This window comes from Mustela nigripes, unplaced genomic scaffold (assembly GCF_022355385.1).
Source record: "Mustela nigripes isolate SB6536 unplaced genomic scaffold, MUSNIG.SB6536 HiC_scaffold_148, whole genome shotgun sequence".
Taxonomy (NCBI): Eukaryota; Metazoa; Chordata; class Mammalia; order Carnivora; family Mustelidae; genus Mustela; species Mustela nigripes.
In genome coordinates, this window is record NW_026739562.1 from 8226600 (window position 1) to 8248290 (window position 21691).

Here is a 21691-nt window from a genome sequence, read left to right on the forward strand (position 1 = left end):
CCTGATGCCTGTTACCCCGAACTCTTTGAGCACAAACACCCGATTAACCTTAAGACCGCGGATTCCTTCTCTTGGAAAAACAACTCAGGTCCCGCCTCTCCACCCTCCCCCAAGGACGGGGGGAGGCGGGGGGCTGTGAGGGGGGCGGTGGAGGAGGGTAAGGCAGTAGAGGGGAGGTGGCAGGAGCTGTCAGAGAAGGGGTGGGAACTGGGGGAAGAGCCGGAGCTGCAGGGCTTTTGGTGTATTCTCCACACTGAATGCGAATGATCTGGTCTTCCATGAGCCTCATAACCAAGGACGAAAGAAGCTGTTGTTCTTGCCCCCACTTCACAGATGAGGAAATGGGCTCAGATGGTTCATATGACAATCAGATGATAGTCCTGCCCTTGTTCCACTTTGCCATCTCTCTCCTTAGGGTCTAGGAGAGGAGGGTGCTCCTAGGAAGGTGAAACTATGGTGTGTGTGTGTGTGTGTGTCTGTGTGTGTCTGTGTGTGTCTATGTGTGTGTGTGTGTGTGTGTGTAATGAGGATACAGGGGAGGCCAGATACTTATAAAGTCAAACAGAGTAAACAAGCCAGGCCAAGGAATGGGGGCCACAGAAATTAGAAATGTCTCCAACCACTGCCTTGAGTTCTTCCAGAATCAGTCAGGCAAAGTTGCTCGTTTCCCTGAAATCCTGGGGTAGGTAGGGTTGACCCCTCCAATCCCAAACCCAACAGTGAACTATGAAGAGCAGAGTTGGGAACCAGGGGATTTGTCTTTGCCCTCTGCCTTTGACTCAGCTGGGTTCACTGACTACTTGGGTGTATAGAACTCCTCTGAACCGAACTCCTCATCTCCGCCAAGCTCTGTCCTGCTGACCCCACAACCTTGTTATAACAAGCAAGGGGCCCAGAGGCTCTACTACTGGTAAGGAGCTTCATTTTTTTTTTTTAAGATTTTATTTATTTGACAGACAGAGATCACAAGTAGGCAGTCAGGCAGAAAGAGAGGAGGAAGCAGGCTCCTGGCTGAGCAGGGAGCCCGATGCGGGACTCGATCCCAGCACCTGGGATCATGACCTGAGCCGAAGGCAGAGGCTTAACCCACTGAGCCACTCAGGCGCCCCAACTTTTTTTTTTTTTTAAGATTTATTTGTCAGAGAGAGCGAGCGAGCGAGCATGGGCAGACAGGGTAGCAGGCAGAGGTAGAGGGAGAAGCAGGCTCCCTGCGGAGCAAAGAGCCAGATGTGGAACTTGATCCCAGGACGCTGGGATCATGACCCCAAGCTGAAGGCATCGGCTTAACCAACTGAGCCACCCAGGCGTCCCTGGTAAGGGCTTTCTAAAGAAGGAAAGGGGTTGATGTGGAGATAAAGTTTTGACAGGTAGCTGCTGGGCTCTTCATTGGCCAGACAGGATAGAGGCAAGGCTGGCAGGACCAAAGTTGGATGCTCTCATCCACAGGCCTCTTCATAACCCCGTTTTCCAAAAAAACAGCAAGTCAGGTCCTCATCTGGGTTCATCTGGGTGGGTTCAAACTCTGGGTCAGTTAGTTGTTTGGTTTGAGGGGTGGTACCAGTTCCCATCTTGGAGGGTTTCTTTTTTTTTTTTTTTTTTAAAGATTTTATTTATTTATTTGACAGAGAAATCACAAGTAGATGGAGAGGCAGGCAGAGAGAGAGAGAGGGAAGCAGGCTCCCTGCTGAGCAGAGAGCCCGATGCGGGACTCGATCCCAGGACCCTGAGATCACGACCTGAGCCGAAGGCAGCGGCTTAACCCACTGAGCCACCCAGGCACCCTTGGAGGGTTTCTGTGATGAGGATAGAGATAATACACATTGAGTCCTTGGCACATGGTTTACACTAAACAAATTCATAGTCCCTACTGTCAGACCAAGGAATTCTTCCTCTCCCTGGGGGTTGGGATTTGTGGGTAGAGGGCAGGGACTGCAGTGGGGCAATCCTTCTGCCCTTCAATGAGTAATTCAAATCCCACATCTTCAAAGAAGGCTCGCCCTAACCACTCCAGTGCTCTCTGACCTAAAATGAAATTACAGTTCCAAGGTAACTGTAAGAGGTTACATAATACAAGCTCTGCATCTTACTACAAGGCAGGAAAGTGAAGCAGATAAAAGGCAAGTGGCTTGCCCAAGGTCACACAGCTGGCTGATGTGTCTTATTCCAGAACCCATTGTTATAATGTTCCAGAAAATTCTAGCATTCGTAACTATGTAATAGTTCTACACATTGTTCTGTATTACTTGCTTGCCTGTTTAAACTTTTGGTTTTGTCTCTGTTGGGAGAGTAATTCTACAAGCTCCAGAGCACCTGGGACAGAGTCGGACACACAAGAGATAGTCAAGAAATAGCCGTTGCTTGGGCACCTGCGTGGCTCATCGGTTGAGCATCTGTCTTTGGTTCAGGTCACGATCCCAGGGTCCTGGGATCGAACCCCACCTCAGGGATCCCTGTTCGGCAGGGAACCTGCTTCTCCCCCTTCCCCTCCGGCCCCCTCCCCAACTCATGCTTGTGCTCTAATAAATAAAATCTTTAAAAAAAGAAATAGTGGGGCACCTGGGTGGCTCAGTGGTTTAAGCCTCTGCCTTCAGCTCAGGTCGTGATCTCAGGGTCCTGGGATCAAGCCCCGCATCGGGCTCCCTGCTCAGCGGGGAGCCTGCTTCCCCCTCTCTCTCTGCCTGCCTCTCTGCCTACTTGTGATCTCTCTATCAAATAAATAAATAAAAATCTTTAAAAAAAAAAAAAAAGAAATAGCTGTTGCTGGCAAAAACCCCTGGGCTGGCTGTTTTCTTGTATACTTCTGTAAGAGTTGGGGCAAATATCCTCCTCCCACTTTCTAAGTGACTTGAAACTCAGAAGTGGCCAAGGCCCACAGTTACACAGCAGGCCGTTCAGCCACTGTACCAAGGACATAAAATAAAAGGGAACTTGAGGGGCACCTGGGCGGCTCAGTGGGTTAAAGCCTCTGCCTTCAGCTCAGGATCCTGGGATTGAGCTTCACATCGGGCTCTCTGCTCAGCGGGGAGCCTGCTTCCTCCTCTCTGCCTACCTGTGATCTCTATCAGTCAAATAAATAAATAAAAGGGGAACTTGAGCAGCCAGCAAGTGGCATCTTAGAGGGATGCCTGTAGACCAGCCCAGGCCCCCACCTGGCCAGGCCAGACACCCATGATGGGTGGTTTCCAGGCACCATCGAGGATCCAGCTTTTTGGTCAGTTACAGTCACACCTTCATTCCAGACCTACAGTCCTGGATAGGAAGCAATCAGGATGAGGGCCTTTCTGTCATTCCTACCTACCCCCGCCCCCATCACTGTTAAGGCTGCCCCAATCCTTAGCAAGCCTGGGGGAAGCAGGAGGTGGCAGGGCAGAGCCCTGGTACCACGCACACGTGGCAGCCCATACCTGACTGGCTTCTTCTGCTGAGGCCACAGACAGGGCTCCCCACATAGGACAGCAGCACCAGAAACTGCATGACAGAACCTGGGCCCGCTGAGTTCAGTGGCCCCCTCTCCCCCCAACCCCCCAATCACCACCCCCTCCTCCGTCCTCCATGGAAACAAACAGAGAGGAGCCTGGTGAGGGGCGTGTCATCATTTTAATGATGTAGATCTTTGGTGTTTCCCTCATTAGCAGTCAGACTATCCCCTCTCCTCCCACCACAATGCTTCTATGATGAGTTACAAACAGAAAAGAAATCACATTTTCATACTAAAAACAAAATAATCAGAGCCTTGATTTCTCCACTAGAAACTACACGTACAGTTCAAGATTCCACATGCAACACCTTAAGTCACAGACCGAGACCTCACACTCTGACCTGGAGTCTCATCCCCTCCTCCAGCCTGGGGCTGGCTTTGGCCTGGGCTCATGTAATCCTGCTACCCACAGGTGCTACTCTGAGGGCCGGGGGCAGGCAGAGAGGAGCCTGGTGGACAAGCCCCGGGGGCTGGCCAGCCTACACCCCCCAGCTCCTGAGTGAGGACCCGCCCACCATCCCTTGACCCCATCCTGCATCGGGCAAGCAGGCTGCCCCCTTCACTCCATGGTTGTCCCCCATCAGTAAGTGCAGGAAGTCCCTGTCTTCAGGAATCGGGGAGCCTGGCCTGACCCCCGACTGTGGTCTCTGTGGGGTAAGATCAAGAGAGGCTGAAGCTCTGGAAGGCTCAGAGATGGAGGTGGCTCCTGGGGGGGGGAGGCAGGCTGCTCCTCCTGCTCTTGGGCTCCTAGTGGCTCTGCCCATGCAACAGGGGGACAGGGCAAAGCTGCCCCACTGGCCACTGTCCCAGATGGTTTGGCCCAGATCTGGAAGACAGTTCACCCTTCTGGGCTCTCTGCCCAGGGGTGAGTCTCTTTAGCCATGTTTCTGGGAGAAAAGGGGGTTCATGGCAGGGTACCCACTTTCTCCTCCCTTTACACGGAGCACAGCAGTATGGCTCCCCTGGGCTCCAGATCCTCCAGAAGGTTCTAGTCCCGAGGCAAGCCTCACCCATTCAACTGCCTCAAGCCCACTGCCTCTGACCTTACTCGGGGCCCCCCTCTTGCTCCTGTTCCCTGATGCAGCCCGCAGCTCTTCCGCGTGGACAGTTCCCAGTCAGCTGTGAGGTCCAGTTTCTGCTCTGCGGTTCCAAGGGGAAGCACCAGTGCACACATGGGTCTCTACCTGTTCCGTGGCTCCCTGCTGGGGCCCGCGGCCTCCCCTCTGCTGCTGCCACCACCTTCAGCAAGGTGGTTGTTATTGGTCAGGTCGCAGTGCAGGGTTGGTCCTTCAGTGCTGGGAATGAGGAGAGGGGCGGGGACCGGGGAGGAAGGCGGCAGGGGCGGCTGGGGCAGCTCCCGCCCTGGGGCACTAGGCTGGTCCCAGGAGGCTGTCCGGGGGCTCAGGCCCGGCTCTGCCAGCTGCCCGGGCTCCGCAAGCAGTCCCCGGGAGGCAGAGGGCCGGGGGGAGGACGCGCGGGTGGCTGCGGGCTCAGCGCCGGTCTGGGAGCCGCGGTGGATGCGGTGGCTGACGATGATGCTGTTGCCGAAGCCGCCCATGGAGGCCATGGTGGTGCTCTGCTCACGCTGCACCACGGCCGTCATGCCCCCTTCCGCCATCAGCCGCTGGATCCTGCTGAGGGCGTCTTCCCCGCTCGCACCAGACTCGGAGCCTTCGCCTGGAAGGTAGGGAGCACAGGACAGAGGGAGTTTGCAGCTGGCCAGGACCACACAGGCAAGGAGGCCTCCGTGAGGAGCAGCTGGGGGATTCTCCGCCAAAAGCAGAAAGGAGAGTCCAACTCCTTTGGAGAATCAGTCAGAGACTTGAAAGCTAGACAAGACTCCCCAAATGATCCTAATTCCCATTTTTGTTCTACTGGTCGGAAAACTGAGGTGGAGGATGGCGTGAGGTGGCCAATGCCACTCAGCCCGTCAAGAGGCAGAGCCGGACCAGAAAACGGGCATTTGGCTTCAGCCCTTCCGGCACAAGTGGCAGGCTAGTCACTACGTGAATGAAGGTGGCCGGGTGGTCACAGATGGCTTGCTTTGTTTGCCTTCTCCCTGTCCGGGTAACTGGGGGACCCAGCCTGGAGAGAGGGCGTGCTGCCTGGTCTGTGGAAAGAGAGGGCGCCCTGCAGAGTGCGGCCTGAAGGCAAACAGTCTGCTCAGCCTCATTTCAAAGCTGTGCTGTCTTCCCTCGGTGTTGTTCTGTTTACTTCCTAAAAGCTCACAAGGAAGACTGGATTTTTAACTGTTCCCTAGAAGGCATTCTGTCTCCTCTCTTCCCCAAACCACCAGATTTCCCAAGCTGTTTCCCATTTACTGTTCTCCTTGGCTTGGGCAGGATGCCGCATACCCTCATCCTTCCCTGGAGACAGCCAACTGCCCAGGCCTGAGGCTTCAGTGCACATCTCCAGGGAGGGAGAGAAGGTTCTGTTCCTTCCCCAAAGGCCTGGGCATCCCCACCCCTCTTGTGTGGGAGTAGGGGAGGCTCTTGCTCAAATCTGTTCTGTACTAGCAGTGTGACCTTGGACAAGTCCCTTAATGTCCACCTTGCACAGTGCCGGGCCGAGAAAATGAGACAACAGGCACGGTGGGCGCTCCGCGGCGGCTGTGCTGATGAACCTGGGGTCTGGGAGGAGTGGGGCTCTGTCCTGAGGTCCTTCCGCCTGTGCTAGCCCCACAGCCAACCCAAACCTGTGGGCTGCCAGGACTGGCACTACCTATCAACTTATCTGCTTCGGCTACTTGCTGGCCAGTTTGAGATTTTGCAGATTTGGGGGCACTGATGGTGAGGGTTTTTCTTTTTTGGGTACTTATTGTCAACAGCTATTTTTGTAAGACTTTTTTTGCTCCCTCCCTGTCCAGTCCCTTTTCTCTGCCTGCCTTGTGAGAGCTGGATTTCCAGCCAGCCAGTTTCACAGCTTCATGGTGTCTGAGGCCCCATTAGATCTCTCCCTCCTGGTTAGTGCTTGGCAGCCGCATGCCATGGGCCTTCGCCAGGTGCATCTCTCCAGCACCAGGCAGTGCAGACTCTGCCTGAGCTTTCTCTTCCGTGCCTGCAGTTTGCTTTTCTCCCCATCAACGCTACCCATCCACCCCCGACCCCTAAGGCGGCCGCTCTTTCCTGCTTCCCCCTCAAACAGCTCAGCACCAACTCCCAGGGCAGAAGGGAAGACACTTCTCTCAGGGGACAAAGCCTTCCAACGGTAGGGCAGAGGGTAAGAGGAAAGGTCAACCTAGGGCCGTGGTGCTGGCACAGCTCCTACCTTGTAAGCCAAAAGGGCTGCTGGCGAGGCCCCCTGGGGACCTCTCTGTGCTCGCTGCCACCCCCACTGCTTTCCAAGAACTCTGTGCACTGAGGGCCTCCCCAGCTGGGTCTGGGATGTGCAGGGGGCTGGCCCGAGGCCTGCTGGCATTGGAACTCATTGTGCTGGGCTCTGTGCCTAGTGAACTATCAGCTCTTTTCACGAAGCTCACTTCCGGGGGCAGGACAGGGCTGCCTGGGTGCCCCAAGGGCAGTGCTGCAGCCAGCTCCTCGGAGAGGCCCTCCTGTGCTTTCCTGCTGTTCCCATGGCTCTGGCCTGGGTCACCTCTCACCACGACTGTGGCTGTTATGTCCTGACTGGTCTTCTTGCTTCCTACCTCTTCCCTTTCCACCCAGCCTCCACGCTGCTGCTATTACCATTCTAATTAAGCTCAGACTCACTGAGTTCTAGTTAAGTCCCTAATCTGTTTAAAACCCAGCAGCTCCAAGGGCTCTCAAAGTTGTCAAGACACCGTAGCAGGGCATTTAAGGGCCCTCTGGTCACATCCTAGCCACTTCCCAGAACATCCCCCCTTCCTGCACCAATGCTCTTACCAAAGCTGCTGTGTGGGGCACTGTGTGCCTGCCTGTCCCTGCTCACTCACACTGGGGACACCCTGGGAATGTCAAGGTCAATGTAAATACCACCCCTCCCACCTGGCCTTCTGTGGACCCCAGCAGGAAGTGGCTGCTCCCTCCCTGAGCCCTCCCAGTGCCCCATCCATCCTTCCACAGGTGTTATTTGTGGCTGTCGTATCTCCCTCCTGGGCTGTAAGTCCCCGAAGATCTCAGATTGAGTTTTATTTATCTTTGGGTCCGGTGTCTAATGCATGATCTTGCACTTGGCATCCATCTGTCTCGTGAATGTGTGGCTGAATGAAAGGGCTCCCAGGCTGATCACAGGTGCTCCAGACTTAAGGTACTCTGTGAAATCTGGTCACACGTCACCCCTCTGCTGTATGAGAAGTACTTAAGTGCTTGTTTCCTTTCTAAACTTGCTTTAGAAGGAAAAGGCAATGGTTTCATCTCGGAATCTGCTTCTCTCTGCAATGCCTTTGGATTCATGGTGCCTAACACAGTATCAATCATAAAGTCAGGGCTCAAACAGACTAGATGGAGAAGTTCAGCTGTGTCCGTGGATGGCTTCCTCTCGGCTGGTGCACACAGCTGTGAGCTGTGCTTCTCCCTCCAGGACTCCAAGCCAGGCTGACTCTTCAGCTGGCACATTCTTCAAGAAGAAAACATACTGGAGCCTGAGGGAAAAGGCAATCATGGCCGGGGATCCAAGCTATTAGCTCTAGGAGCAGTGGTGGCCATAGAAGTTAATTCTGCTGTCTCCACCCCCAGCAAAAGCATTTCTTTTTGTCTTTGAAAAATGGGAAATTGGGTTACTGTTGAGAGGACATCTTTTCCTTGGCAAGTTCTAAGGTACATTCTAGATGCAGAGGCCAGGATGGGATAAGCAAGTTCCCATAATGCCCTGAAACTACATTTAATTCTGGGGCTTTCATTGCCCAGAAGAGGGAAGTGAGGTCAAGTAGAAGGAAGAGCTGCCCTTCCCGCCCTCAGGGAACACGCTGGCCTTCTAGCCCCTCGCTTTCCACCTTTGCTTTTCCCTGGTCCCGGGCCCAGGCTGTTGTGGTGGGGCTCTCATCTTCACCAGCCAAGAAGAGGCCTAGGCAACCTTTCTCCAGCGGTCAGAGGAGAGGAGTGCAGTGCAGCCAAGTTCAGGGGCAGGCCTTTGCCTCACTCAATCCATTCATTCCACAAAGTTCCTGAATGCCTACTGTATGCCCGGCAGGCATGGTATCAGTGTGGGGAGCAAAGAGTGAGCCCAGGGAATGCTCCCCTCCATTTCTGAGTGATGGGAAACTTTGAAGGTGGACAAGCTCCGTGGAGGGCTCTTCCTGGAAGTCCTAGAAGGAGCTAAGGAGACTAATCCAATTTTTATTGAGTCAGAAAATTAAGAGTGGCCTGGAAACCCTCTGTGCTGACTGACGGGGAAAGGGCTAAGGGAGGGGCGGCCCCAAAACGGGAATCAGTCACGCAGAGCCGTTTCCCCCACTGAACCCACCGGGGCCGCTGACGTGTCGGGGTGCGCAGGGGATACCCACCTGGGCCCCACCTTCTAGCTAAGCCCAGGAGAAGGGTCAGCGAACTTCACTAACTTCACATGTATTTTCGCTACATGTTCCTGCAGCTGTGGCCACCGGTTTGCCAACACAGAGAGAGGAGCAGGGCTGAGAGTTCGGATTCCAGTATGCGGAGCCTCGAGGCCCACCTGCCGGATGGGGAAGGTGGGCCAGAGGGGACGTGTGCGCCTAAGGAGACCCTTACTTCCTGGTCCCCTGCCTTGCTACCAGCATGGCAGGAGTAGCCAGTGGTTCGATGGGGTAAGCACCTCAGAACAAGGCTCCTGGTGCCAGGAGAGATGAAGCTGGCCAGTGACATCTGTCCCCACAACCCATCCTTTCCCCCTCACTTCTGCCTAGGTGAGGGGCTTTCTGAAAGGGACTGGGGTGCTGGGAAGGGCGGTGTCCAGAGCTCCAGGCAAAGGTCACAGGCCCCAGACCGCCGCGGCGAGCTGCAGGAGCCCCTCTGCTGCCCTCGGGCACCACACGGCTACACCTGCCGAAGAGAGCCGCCGCCAGCTGCTGTCCTCTGTGGCGAGGGGACGGGAAGGGAACTGCCCTGGGAAACTTGCCAGAACCAAGGAAGAGGCCTGGGCCTCAGATAGGGATGCGGCCTGGGCCACAAACCAAAAAAAGGACTCAACTTTTAAAAATCTCCATTCACAGTGGGGAGAGGGACAGTGCCCTGTGGGGGGCTACTGTACAGAAAGCTGCTCCCTGGGGAGACACAGGCAGATCTGTCACTCTGCCTCCTTCAAACCACGGACGGCTCTTCCTTCTGTGGCCCTTTTGTGGTAAATGGCTCACACAGACCTGAAGCATGTTGTGTCCGGCTGTGTCCGGCTGCCTTGTTTGAAGGTCCGACAGGCAAGGGGGCAGGGGCAGGGGTAAGGGGAGTGACTGGGGGAGAACAGCCTGCTCAGCACAGCTGCCGACAGACTCCAAAGCGGCTCCAAGCTGTACCGCTGGGAAGTGCTAATCGGCTCTCAGAAGCGTGAGGCCAGCACAGAGCCAGGGCCAAGGCCAGCCGAGCTACACCTGAGGTAGGTGAAGGAAGGGGCTGCTGGCACGCTGACCACAGCCAGAATGGCAAGGAGCCGTGGGTGTGGTCACAGCTGGCCCCAGAAGCCCAGGGCCTGGCGTGCCTGTCCCGGGTACAAGAGCCCGCGGCACTGAGTCTGTCTCGCAGGCTTTTCCATCGAGGCCACCTCCTGTGTGCTCTCTCTGGAACATCAGCCTGGGTCCTCCGAGTCCGACAGAAGAGGGCGGTCAGGGTACTCGGTGGGAGCCGAGCAGAGCTGCAGGAGCAGCTCGGCCTGCTGCAAACAGTGACCCAGATCAGGGAAACGCTGTTCCCACGGAGGAGTCTCCTCACGCCCCCAGGGGAATGCGCCCCAGGCAGGTGAGAGGGCATTCCTCCTGAGAGGGGAGGGCCCTTTCTTGGCATCCCCGTCTCTGCGGAGGGACCAGGAGGGCTGAGAGGACCCTCAGTCGTGTCTGTGCTCTAAAATTATGTGACGCTTACCTTCACCAGGGCCCGAAGCCGCTGTCCCTGGCTCCTGCAGCTCCCTCTCCGTCTGTGTTTCAGCATTCTGCAGCTGAAGGGCCAGAGTCTGGGTGCCCTGAGAGGTCACGGAGGTGGTGGGGTTCCGGGGCTGCAGTCCAATGGCATTCATCAGACCCATATCTCTATCTGTCCTCCACGTAGCTCTGCTGGTTCTAGGGAGAGAAAGGCAGATGGAAGTCAGGCAGCGCTTGGGACAGCACGCCTCGCCGAGTTCTACTTGCTCCCCACCAACCCTGCATAGCCCCCTGGAGCACAGCCTGCAGGCTCCGAGGACAAACTGTGCTCCTGTGGCTCCCTCCCAACGGCAGGTCACTCCTCCAGGTCAGGCCAAGCCTGGGATGATGCGAGGAGGCTGCAGAACCACCCCGTTTTGCAAACCAGCTAGTTCCATCACTTCCTCAAACAGGGAGCGTCTTTCAGGGGAGGTAAAGGGGGCTGATCTTAAGACTCTTATTTACAAGCAGGAAGCCACCAGCTGACGTCCGTGGGACAAAGGGTAAGCAGCGGGACCTTTCCTCTCTCAGCTTTCCCTTCCTTCTAACCATGTGCCGACAAGATTCTAGTTTAGAATCTTGGAACTTTCCCTGGATCTCCATGTTAGAGGAAAAGCCTTCTGGTCTCCTTCAGGGTCTTCCCACAGCAGACCATTGAAGGCAGGCAGCTCAAGCTGACCCATGAGTAAGACCCAGGCAAAAAGCTAGCATCCCTCTTCCGTTGGGCATCTCCCAGGCACTGACCCCTTGGGAGAGCTGGAGCTGGAAGCAGAGGGAGCCCATGACTTCTGTGACAGGCACCAGCCACTCCCTTCTAGCTGCTTCTGGAGACTGTTCCTCGAGCTGTGCCTTGTTATTCCTCTAGGAAGCAGTGAATGCCCAAGGTGTATTACTGACCCAGCACTTTTTGTCAGAATGTTCCAGTCCTCATTAATAAACTAAGTGATAAGAGGATCAGTACCAGGCTTCTACTCTCTAACTGGCCCCTGTGGAAGGTCTGTCCCTGGGCTACAGCTCTGAGCAGCTTGTTCCCCGAGGCCCTGATCACCTGCAGTACTGTCCACAGATTCTCCGTGGACCACAGGCACACTTCTTGGGGTCAGCATCCCTCCCTAGTGCTCTGTCTTCCCCCTCACAGTGTGCCCAGATACCATGGCCAGGATGGGAAAGGGCCACAGGATGTCCTAGTTTGTTCTCAGTCAAGACTCTAAGCGCAGAGGTTTTTGTTCTCTTCCTTAGCCACAGAATGCTTTTCTTAAATGAAACTGCAAAAGTTCAGTGCATAAAGCAGATCAAAGAGGAGCCGCTGTGGCTGAGGAGGCAGCGAGGGAGGCCGGAGTGGTCCGAAGCACTGCCTGAGAGCCCGTCAGAAACAGGAGGAAGGGACAGGCCTCCCTCCAGCGGCTGTGCCCTCCTCCTTCCCAAACTCACCCAGGCCTTTCACTGCTCCTGCTGCTGGAGTGGACTGTGAAGACAGTCTCGTTTAGCTGGTCCCAGTAGTACTCAACACCAGAGTTTAGGGCCCTGAAAATCAGGTGGGGAAGGTGGAGGAGAAAAGGTAGAGAGAGCATTAGAGAGAACCGCCAGAACTCCGTACACCTCTCGGGCTTCGTGGACTGTGGCCTGGAAGTCCTCTCTAGTCTCTCAAGGGGCTGAGCTGAGACCAGGACTAGAGATTCCCATCAGGACGCTCCGTACTGGAGTGATGCTGCTGACTCTCCAACAGCCCAAGTGCTTGTAGCAGTGGGACTCTTCCTGCCTCTGAATGCCTCCGCAGCTCCTCTGAGGGCCTAAGAGAGCGCTAAGGAAGAGGCAGTGGGCTGAGTATTCTTCAGGCATGAAGAAAGGACCCAAGATGGCAAATGAGAGGCCAGGGAGGCCCTAGAGAGACAGGGCGCCATAGCCAGCCCTGCCTAAAGTCCAGGCTTCGTCCTCCAAAGCGGACAAAGCACAGGCTCCTGCCACTGGGTCTTCCCTGCTGCCATGGGGCAGGAAGGAAGGAAAATGAGGCATCTTACCCTTCGGAGTTCTCCCGCTGCCAACCTTGCCCTGCTTCCTCCTTTCCCTGGAATGGGCCATCAAGCTGTTCCTTTTTTTTTTTTTTTTTTTTAAGATTTTATTTGTTTATCTGACAGACAGAGAGCACAAGTAGGCAGAGAGGCAGGCAGAGAGAGAGAGGGAAGAAGGCTCCCTGTGGAGCAGAGGGCCCGATGCAGGACTTGATCCCAGGACCCTGGGATCATGACCTGAGTCAAAGGCAGAGGCCTTAACGCACTGAGCCACCCAGGCACCCCAAGCCATTTCTTCTAATCTCACACGGGCCCCGCTAGCAGAAGGGAAGCACTGGCTTCTCGTGTCTCTACAATGGCCTGCCACCCCAGGCAGCAATCCATAGACTGCTTTAAGAATTCCTTCCTGGAAATGGGGTTACCTAACAGTCACTGTGGCTGAGCGTGGGGTGCTGGTGGTGAAGGTGGGGACAGGAGATGGGGAAGCGATGTCTGATCCCGTCCAAACTCTCGTGTCCCTGGGGCACCTGGCGGGCTCAGTCAGTAGAGCGCACAACTCTTGATCTCCAAGTGGTGAGTCTGAGGCCCATGCTCGGTGCAGACCTCACTTAAAAACAAAAACCAGGGGTGCCTGGGTGGCTCAGTGGGTTAAAGCCACTGCCTTCGGCTAAGGTCATGATTCCAGGGTCCTGGGATCGAGCCCTGCATTGGGCGCTCTGCTCAGCGGGGAGCCTGCTTCCTCCTCTCTCTCTCTCTCTCTCAGCCTCTCTGCCTACTTGTGATCTCTGTCTGTCAAATAAATAAATTTTGAAAAACAAAACAAAACAAAAAACCCAAGAAACAAAACCCAAACCAAACCCTGGTGTCCCTCTGGAGACTGTAAGAGATACTCTAAACAGCCGGCTCTGCTCCTAAATGGGACAGGGCGTGCACACATGCTGGAGGAACGGGGCCATGAACTGAACTGTATCCCCCCAAACCCACAGATGGGAGGCCTATCCCCCGGTGAGACTGCAGCTGGAGAGAGGGTCTTCAGGAGGTAATTAAGATTAAATGAAGCCAGAAGGGTGGGACTCTAATCTAGAAGGACTGTGGCTTTCTAAGAAGAGTAAGAAAGTGGGGCGCCTGGTTGGCTCAGTCAGCGGAACATGAAACTCTCCATCGTGGGGCTGTGAGGTTTGAGACCCCCGTTGGGTGTAGAGACTATTTAAAAATAAATCTCAGAAAAACAGAAGAAGAAAAAGAGAAAGAAGAAGAGTAAGAAAGAGATCTCTTTCTCCACCATGAGAGGACACAGTGAGAAGACAGCCCTCACCAGAACCCAGCCCTGCTGGCTCCTCCCCTCAGACTTCCATCCTCCAGAACTGTGAGGAAATAAATTTCTGTTGATTAAGACCTTCAGTCTGTGGTGTTCTGTAATGGCTGCCCGAGCTAAGACAAGCTCCAAAAAAAGCCAACTTTCTCACCTAGAGCCCCCGGCCATCTTCCTTTAATGACAGAACTTCTTCAATGAAGAGCAGAAAAATTAAAGTCAGTGGGTCATGAGGAAAAGGCCCTCTGCGGGGGCAAGTGATGTCAGGATTAGCCAGGATGGGCACCTGACAGGGCTTGGATGGCGAGGGACCCCATGTCAGGACAGTGTGCTACTGCAGGTGAAAGGGAACAGGCCTGGGCCAGAGCCCTGCATCTGTCTCTCAAAGGTCATGAAGATTCTGGGGACTGGGCTTCACCTAAGGGGCACACGAGTGTGTTTGAGGAAAAGAGCCACAGCCAAGCACAGGTGCTCTTCCTTCCCTGCTCCGGTCTAACCGCCCTCGGATAGCCCCGGGGACCCACAGGGCTGCGTTTTTGGTGTGATCTTCTCCAGACCGTCTGTTTAAAAAGAAGCAGCTCCTTCCTCCTCAGAGCATTCAGCTCTCTTGGGGGGGGGGGGGGACGGGGGGCTGCTGTCTGAGAACAGCAGGGGCACTGCAGAGCCCAGGAGACGGGAGAGGACCTTCCATGAGGGAAGAGGCACAGGGCCAGAGGTCAACAGCAGTGGCCCCCGAAACAAAGCCATCACTGCAGCTTTTGCTAAGCAAATCCTGGCTGCATGAGGCCCCACGTGAGGCTAGCTGCCAGGGAGCCTCTGATTTACAAACTTGTCAAGATTTATTGACAGGTGGCAGTACCATCTGGGGCCCCGCCAAGTCCCTCCTCTGTAACTCCTGCAAGCCAGGGCTGGTGAGCGACAACAAACCGTCTACACTAGACCTACGCCGAGCCATGTGCTGCGTGGACAGGAACCTTCCTTCCGGTCTTAGAAGACAGGCCACCTGAAGGCCCCAGTCCCTGTGCTGGCAGTGGTAGCGTCATGCTGATGGTCAAAGGGTCCCCTCAAACACCTTCCGTTGGGCAGCATGCACGGTCAGCTCAGAGCTGCGGGTTCAGGACATTCAGTGATGAGGTCGATGGCCAAGCAGAAGGCGACGACAGAGACCGGCAGATGTGCTGCTCCAGCCGGCCCCTCTCCTTACTGCGTACCACCCTGCCCCCCGCCATCAACAGGTCTACTGGAGCCCTGTTTCTGTGGTCAGAGCAGCTTGATGACAACAAGCTCATGTTTTTGGAAGTTTGGTTAAAATTCCAGGTACTGTACAAGGATCAGAGATGAAGACACCCTCTCTGGCTACTGAGACTCTTAGCCTCCAATACCCAGTATCACTGATTTCCGCCTAAAAGCTGAAGAATGCTCCCAACCATCTCTTTTCTCCTTGAGTCTTAGTAAGGATCAATGAGTCACTGTTGCCTCTGGGTTCTTCCCGGAAGCCACGTAAACACACGAAGGGATGAGGAAGCGCGGGAAGGCCGAGCAGGGCCAGCCTTTTCAAAGGGACTTGCTTCCACTGCATCCCAGGCTTCCTTCAGCAGCATCCGCGGCTGTGCTGCCAGGCTGGGCTCAGTGACTCCCTCACAGCTGGGACCTTCTGAGTTCCCTCAACCTAGCTAAGAGCTGGCCTGGCTTCCTCAGTGGTGACCATGCTCCCATGCAGATTATGGCTCTGAACATCTCAACTTTTTTTTTTTTTTTTTTTTTTTAAGATTTTATTTTTAAGTAATCTCTACACCTAAAGTGGGGCTCGAACTCACATACCCAAGATCAAGAGCTGCACGTTCCACCGACTCATCCTGAACTCCTCCACTTCTAGGGAATATTCTCTTTGAGAACATCTTTCGTCTATCCCTTACATGGCTGTCTCTTTGAAAGAAGGACACGCATTTATCCCCACTCTCTCTGCAACGTGGGAAAGAGCTGGCACCTGGCTCCTATGGGACAGCCGGAAAGATGAAGTCTCTGTGGCTCCCCTTCTGATTCAGGGTGTGCCTTTCTCTTCCTTGGTCAGTGATGCTTGACTGCAATCACTGTTTACAGCGGTAGCGTCCTCTTAAGGGACAGAGCTGGGGCCCTGTCAGGGGTCCCACACTCAGCCAGGGGGCCAGATTCCCCACAGTCCCGACCTAGTTTCTTCTGGCAGGAGTCCCTCAATTCTGTCTTCAGAGCTGACTCTGAGAAGCAGTGGTCTTCCCAGCAACACCTCCCCCCCATTTGTAGGGCTGATCTATGAAGCCGGAAGTGAGCAAGCACCCCCTCACATCAATCTGGTACTTCACACCCACTGTGGTTATCGGTGGGGGTGTTGGCTGGGCTGGCAGTCAGCCAGCACAGCAGCAGCTTGGGAGGAGTGGCCGGTGGGGGAGCAAAGCAAAGGAGAAAGGAGGGCCTTGCTGCTAGGAAGGGTGGGGGGACCCGGCTATCAGCCACCCTAAAGGCTTCACACACGCGCTACGGGGCCAGCTGCTCGTCTCCTCGCCTATCGTCAGAATTTCGTTCCCTAGAATGATGGGAGTATTTCCTGAGGCCTTGTTCTACTGTCAGTGGGGTTTTAGTGCCACCAAGAGATGCCCAAGGGGCTTGTGACCTCTGTCTTTGTGCTTGGAGAGTGTGTGGAGGCTAGGACAATGGAGGAGAAATCAAGAGGGAGACAGAAAGCACAAAGCGGGGTGCAGCTGCCCGTGTCCGCAGACGAAGGCAGACAAGCACCTGTTCTTGGGGGGAGGGCTGTAACCCCGGCTGGCCAGCTGCTATGCCCTCGGGAACAGGTGTGCGAGAGCCCTGTCGCCAGGGTAAGGGCGGGGAGCTTCAGGCAGCCGCCTACTGGAGAGACAACAACCCTGAGCTCCTCCTGCCCTATTCACTGGTTCTCCTTATTCTAGGCCAGAGACCACCAAAGACTGTTCAAAAGATGTGAACATTCTCCCTTCTCCTCTCTCATTTCCCTCCATGTCAATCATTTGACCTGCTTAAATGTCTCAATATGATCTAGGGCTGCATGCTTTACCTGAGGTCTTAAGAGAGCTATGAAATTACGCGGATGTTCTTGTGGTGTATTTTTCTGTAGAAGAGCGTACATGGTTTCTATCAGAATTTTAAAGTTACTCATGATAGAAAAAAGGTAAAAAGAAAAAAAAAACCAGCTGTAGGGAAGAGCTCAGAATTAGAAAGTCAGGGAACCTAATTCTGTCACTGATCTGCTGGGTGGCCTTGGATAAGTCTTCCCGTCTTTACCTCAATACTGCTCAGTCTTCCCTGCCTGAAGCCAAACCCCACAGATAGGAAGGGGACTGAGAAGCAGAGCAGCTCTGAACAAGTTAGGACAAAGTCATGTCTGCCTTAATTTACATGGTTCCCTCAAATATGCAGCCCTGAGATTTAGGGCATTTGCCAGAATGACCCAACAATTCAGGAAAAACAGCAACCCCACACAGGCAGGGCAAGCTAGCTCTCTCTCGGGCCAACACGGCCAACACAACTAGGTCTGCAATGGGCCCCTGTTCGCGGTGTCAAATGCCGGTGCCCGCTTGCTCCTGGAAAAGGCCAGAGTTCCTGCGGCTACGTTCCCCAGGCAGCCCAGGGTGGCTCCAGCCTGCTGGTGCTGGATGTTGAAGACAACATATGGGCAGAAAAGAGAGAAGAGAGGCCAAAGCCAGCTTCATGTTTGGCTGAGGTGTCCGTGACTCACAGCAAGTGCGGAGGCCGGGGTTTCAGACATATAAGCCTTTGTGGCACCACGATGAACTGGAGGTAGAGAGTCTGCCTCTGTTGGAGCAGGTCATTTTTACAAGGGAGGGGGCTGGGAGTTTGGCTGGGACAAAGGTTTAGTGGCTGGAGCTACAGACGAGACAATAATGTTGAGGAAGGATGTCTTGGAGAAACAGGAAAAGAAAGGCCTGTAACTACAGTGTTGGTTAAGAATAAAATTATAGCCCAGAATTCTGTGCCAGTTTTGGAAAAGATGCCTACCAGAGTCCTCTTACGAACTCCTAAGAGGGTGAGATAAGATAATCGGTCTCATGTGCTTTGGGAAAAAAGAAAGAGCTCAGAGCAGACTGATCCCAGGACTATGGTCAGGCCAGGGGGAGGGCAGAAACGGACAGAGCCAGTGCCGAGACTAATAGTGGCACAGTCGTCAAAGAAGCAGGCTCGGTTCTGGGAAGGCACGAGGAGCTAGTGAGAGGGGCCCTCTGGACACAGAGCCTGAGCAGAGTGTGGTAGGCAGAACCACAGTCTCAGACGGCAGCCTCTCTTGGGAGGGGCTCCAAAAATGCAGGATAGAGTGAAAGAGCTGCCCTTAGAACAGGGTTTCCTTTCTCCTGAGCCACTGACCTAGCTCAGCGGACAAGGCTCAGTCCCCTACCAGGCATGAGAACTGACCCAAATACACACCCTAGGAAAAAATCACCAGAGGCCCTATCAAAAGGCAACACAGACACTTCCAACAGCCACAGACCCTACCAGACCAGTCACGCCATGCTCTGTGATCTGCAGAACACCCCTGGAGAAGACTCCGCACCAAGTGGAGGACAGCATTAGGACGGCCTGGAGGCAGAAGTGGCATTTAGTCGGCTGGAACCCCGCAGCGGCCCAGGCAGCAATCAGCCTGATCTGCACTGACGCACAGAGCTTCACGCGCCCCACCTGGCTGGGTCTGGGAATTGATGACAGACCTGGCTGACTCCCAGGGTCTCGAGTGAAAGAACAGACCTCTGTCCTCCACAAGGGGAAGGGGTGTCATCAGGACCTACGACAGAAGTGTTCCCTCCTACCCCTTACTTCAGGATCGGATAATAGGTGTTCTGATTTAAATGGAGCTTTTCAATTTGCCTTCACTGTTATGAAGTGCAAGCAGAAAGGAAAACAGGCAGGACACAGAGCCAGGCTGCGAGATCAGTGGCCTGACAAATTAGGGCTTTAACAATACTCTATTTCCAATTTTATTTCTTAAGTTACGTCTGTGGCATTTACACAAACCCAAGACCACCTGTTGAATTTTTCTAAAAGCGTTTAGAAAAGAACCTTTGATATCTATGCTTTGCCTGCAGGGAAACTTTACTATCACTAGGGAACCGGAGAACAAGAGAAAACAAAGGAAAAAAACACTGCTTTAGATTTATGAAGACATAATAACTAAACCAGTTTTTTGAAGATTTCTGGGACGGAGAGCTAACCCTAGCAGCCCTAAGTAAAAAGGACCCTTTACAGAGTGACGCAGAGAATGAGGCAGGCTCTAGCAGAGCTTCGATTTCCCACCTACGAGACCCCATCTCACGGCCAGACCCGCGGATGATGCCAATTACTCCCATCCTCAGCCTGGATGACCCCCTCCCACCCTCACTGCCGCCCACCCTGGGCCACTCACTCTGGTCGGCAGATCACCAGGTCTCCTTTGTTGGTACCATAGGCCAGGCCAAGCCCTGGCTCGGGCAGCCAGCGGGCAGAGTTGATGCTGACATGTCTCCGCTGGTCGGCAGGCATGGGGTAAAGGACGTTGAAAACTCTCTGGGTGGGGGAGAAAGGGAAGAAAAGAGAATTCGAGGAGAAACAATTTGTTACCAAGAATAACAAAGTCCCTTCTATGGCCAGAAGCAAGTTAACCACAGATAAGAAAGAAGGTCTCTCACACATACTGGCGAACTTGGGGTAGCAGGGGGAGGCTGGGGTCCTCTTACTTTAGGAGGAAGGCTAGAACACTCTCGAGCAAGACTAGGGGCACACTTGGGCGTTTCTGCAGGAAGCTTGCTCATCATGCTCTCTTTAGTCTTTTAGCTCTTTTCATTTCATGGCTTTAAGTCAACCCCCTGGAAAGCCAGTCAGAACTCTGCTCACCAGGAAGACCTGCCCCTAACTTTCCCCTGACCAGACAAACCAGTGAGAGCCAAGCTCAACTGGGAGTCCCGTTACCATGGCAATCACAGCTCTCACAGCAATGGGGAATTGAAGGTGATAGGGGGGCGGGAGGGGGTGATAACACCAGAGAACATTCTTAATTCATCTAATTAAAAGCAATGTTAAAACTGCTATTGTTAAGGAAACCTAAAAGGTGCACTAAGATGTAGGAAGCAGGGGAGAGGGGGATCTTGAACACACAGGTACGTGATTTCGTTTTAGCTTATATAAATCACCATTAAATAGCTTGTTTCCATTTCTCCAAGGGAGAGAGTCCCCTTCAATGGTCAGCTTATTTCCAAAGCTACTATTTTCTGAGGAGGCAGCTTAGCTGCAAAAGGGGTTTGGACCGGAGGTGAAAGACGGCCTCAGATCTCTCCGGCGGCCGCGGAGCTGCACTGCATTCCAGCATTCCACAGCAACTTCAGTCAGAGACAGGGGCAGGGCCGTGGGAGAATGAAGGATGCGGACTTTCTTTCGAATTAGAAAGCCCTGGTTTGGAGTCCTGACACCTCTTTTCTAGAACAGTGACTTCTCCAGATCTCAGTTTAAAAAGACAGTACTGGAGGCACCTCCATGGCTCAGTTAAGCATTTGATCTTTTTTTTTTTTTTTTTTAAAGATTTTATTTATTTATTTGACACAGAGAGAGAGAGCACAAGTAGGCAGAGAGGCAGGCAGAGGGAGAGGGGTGAAGCAGACTCCCTCCTGAGCAGAGAGCTTGATTCGGGGCTGGATCCTAGAACCCTGAGACCATGACCTGAGCCGAAGGTAGAGGCTTAATTAACCCACAGAGCCACCCAGGCGCCCTAAGCTTTTGATTCTTGATCTCAGCTCAAGGTTATGAGTTCAAGCCCCACATTGGGCTCCATGCTAGACATGGAGCCTACTTTAAAAAAAAAAATAGGGGGGGGGAGCACGAGAGAGAGAATGCACCACCAACCAAGTAACTGGAGAGATGAAAAGACATGATGTATAGAAATGTCTGGCACAGGACAAGCTCACAGATGGTAACTGTTGCTAACATTACCAGGAACCTGCATCTTGGGGCTTCAAAAAAGGTTGTTAGGGTCTATGAAAAGGATGAAGCCAAGAATCTATAAACTGGAGTTTTATTTATTTATTTATTTAAAAAAAGATTTTATTTGTTTATTTATTTGAGAGCACACAAAAGTGAGAGAGATCACAGATGGGAGACCGAGAAGCAGACTCCCTACTGAGCAGGGAGCCTGACTTGGAACTTGATCCCAGGACCCTGGGATTGTGACCTGAGCTGAAGGCAGATGCTTAACCAACTGAGCTGCCCAGGCGCCCCTAAACTGGAGTATTAGTCAATGTTTCTCCTTTTGGCCTCTTCAGATTTTATTTATTTTTGAAAGATTTTATTTATTTGACAGAGAGAGAGAAACAGTGAGAGAGGGAACACAAACAAGGGGAATGGGAGAGGGAGAAGCAGACTTCCCGCCGAGCAGAGAGCCCAATGCAGGGCTCGATCCCAGGGTCCTGGGATCCTGACCTGAGCTGAAGGCAGATGCTTAACAACTGAGCCACTCAGGTGCCCCGCCTCTTCAGGTTTTAATCTATAAAATAAGGATGAACTACATCTGCCTTTCCCTGCCCCCTGATGGAGGAGTGGGGGGTGGGTGGAAGGAAGACCAAATGCGATGGTGGTTTAGAGAGTAATGTTCAAAAATGAATTTAGGGTGATATAGTACTTATTACTTTTCAGATTATCCTGATGAGAGATTTAAAATTAAAAGAAAAAAAGGAAAGACAGGAAGCAAAAATTGAACAAAGGGTCCACTGCCCATTCACAAGTGAAGTGATAAGCCCCGGATGTGGGAACGCTTGTTCATGTGCCCTGGGCATCTACCTGAAAGGGCCTCACCAGGACAGGCTCTAGAATAGAGCGGAGAGCAGGCAGCACGAGTTCTCAACATACTG

The 21691-nt window shown here is 53.6% G+C and overlaps 1 protein-coding gene across 7 annotated transcripts in view; it reads right to left on the reverse strand.

Annotated features, from left to right (window-relative positions):
- Positions 1–3578: 3578 nt before the first annotated feature.
- Positions 3579–21691, reverse strand: part of LOC132008462 (activating molecule in BECN1-regulated autophagy protein 1) — a 178324-nt gene continuing 160211 nt past the window's right edge. For all 7 annotated transcript variants that reach the window (XM_059387103.1, XM_059387102.1, XM_059387104.1 and 4 more), the window contains 4 exons: positions 19222–19361; positions 11907–11999; positions 10441–10634; positions 3579–5155 (listed from right to left, as the gene is read on the reverse strand). In XM_059387103.1, coding sequence (XP_059243086.1) covers positions 4659–5155; positions 10441–10634; positions 11907–11999; positions 19222–19361 — 924 coding nt within the window. In that variant the 3' untranslated portion in view covers positions 3579–4658. The remainder of the gene's footprint in view (positions 5156–10440; positions 10635–11906; positions 12000–19221; positions 19362–21691) is intronic.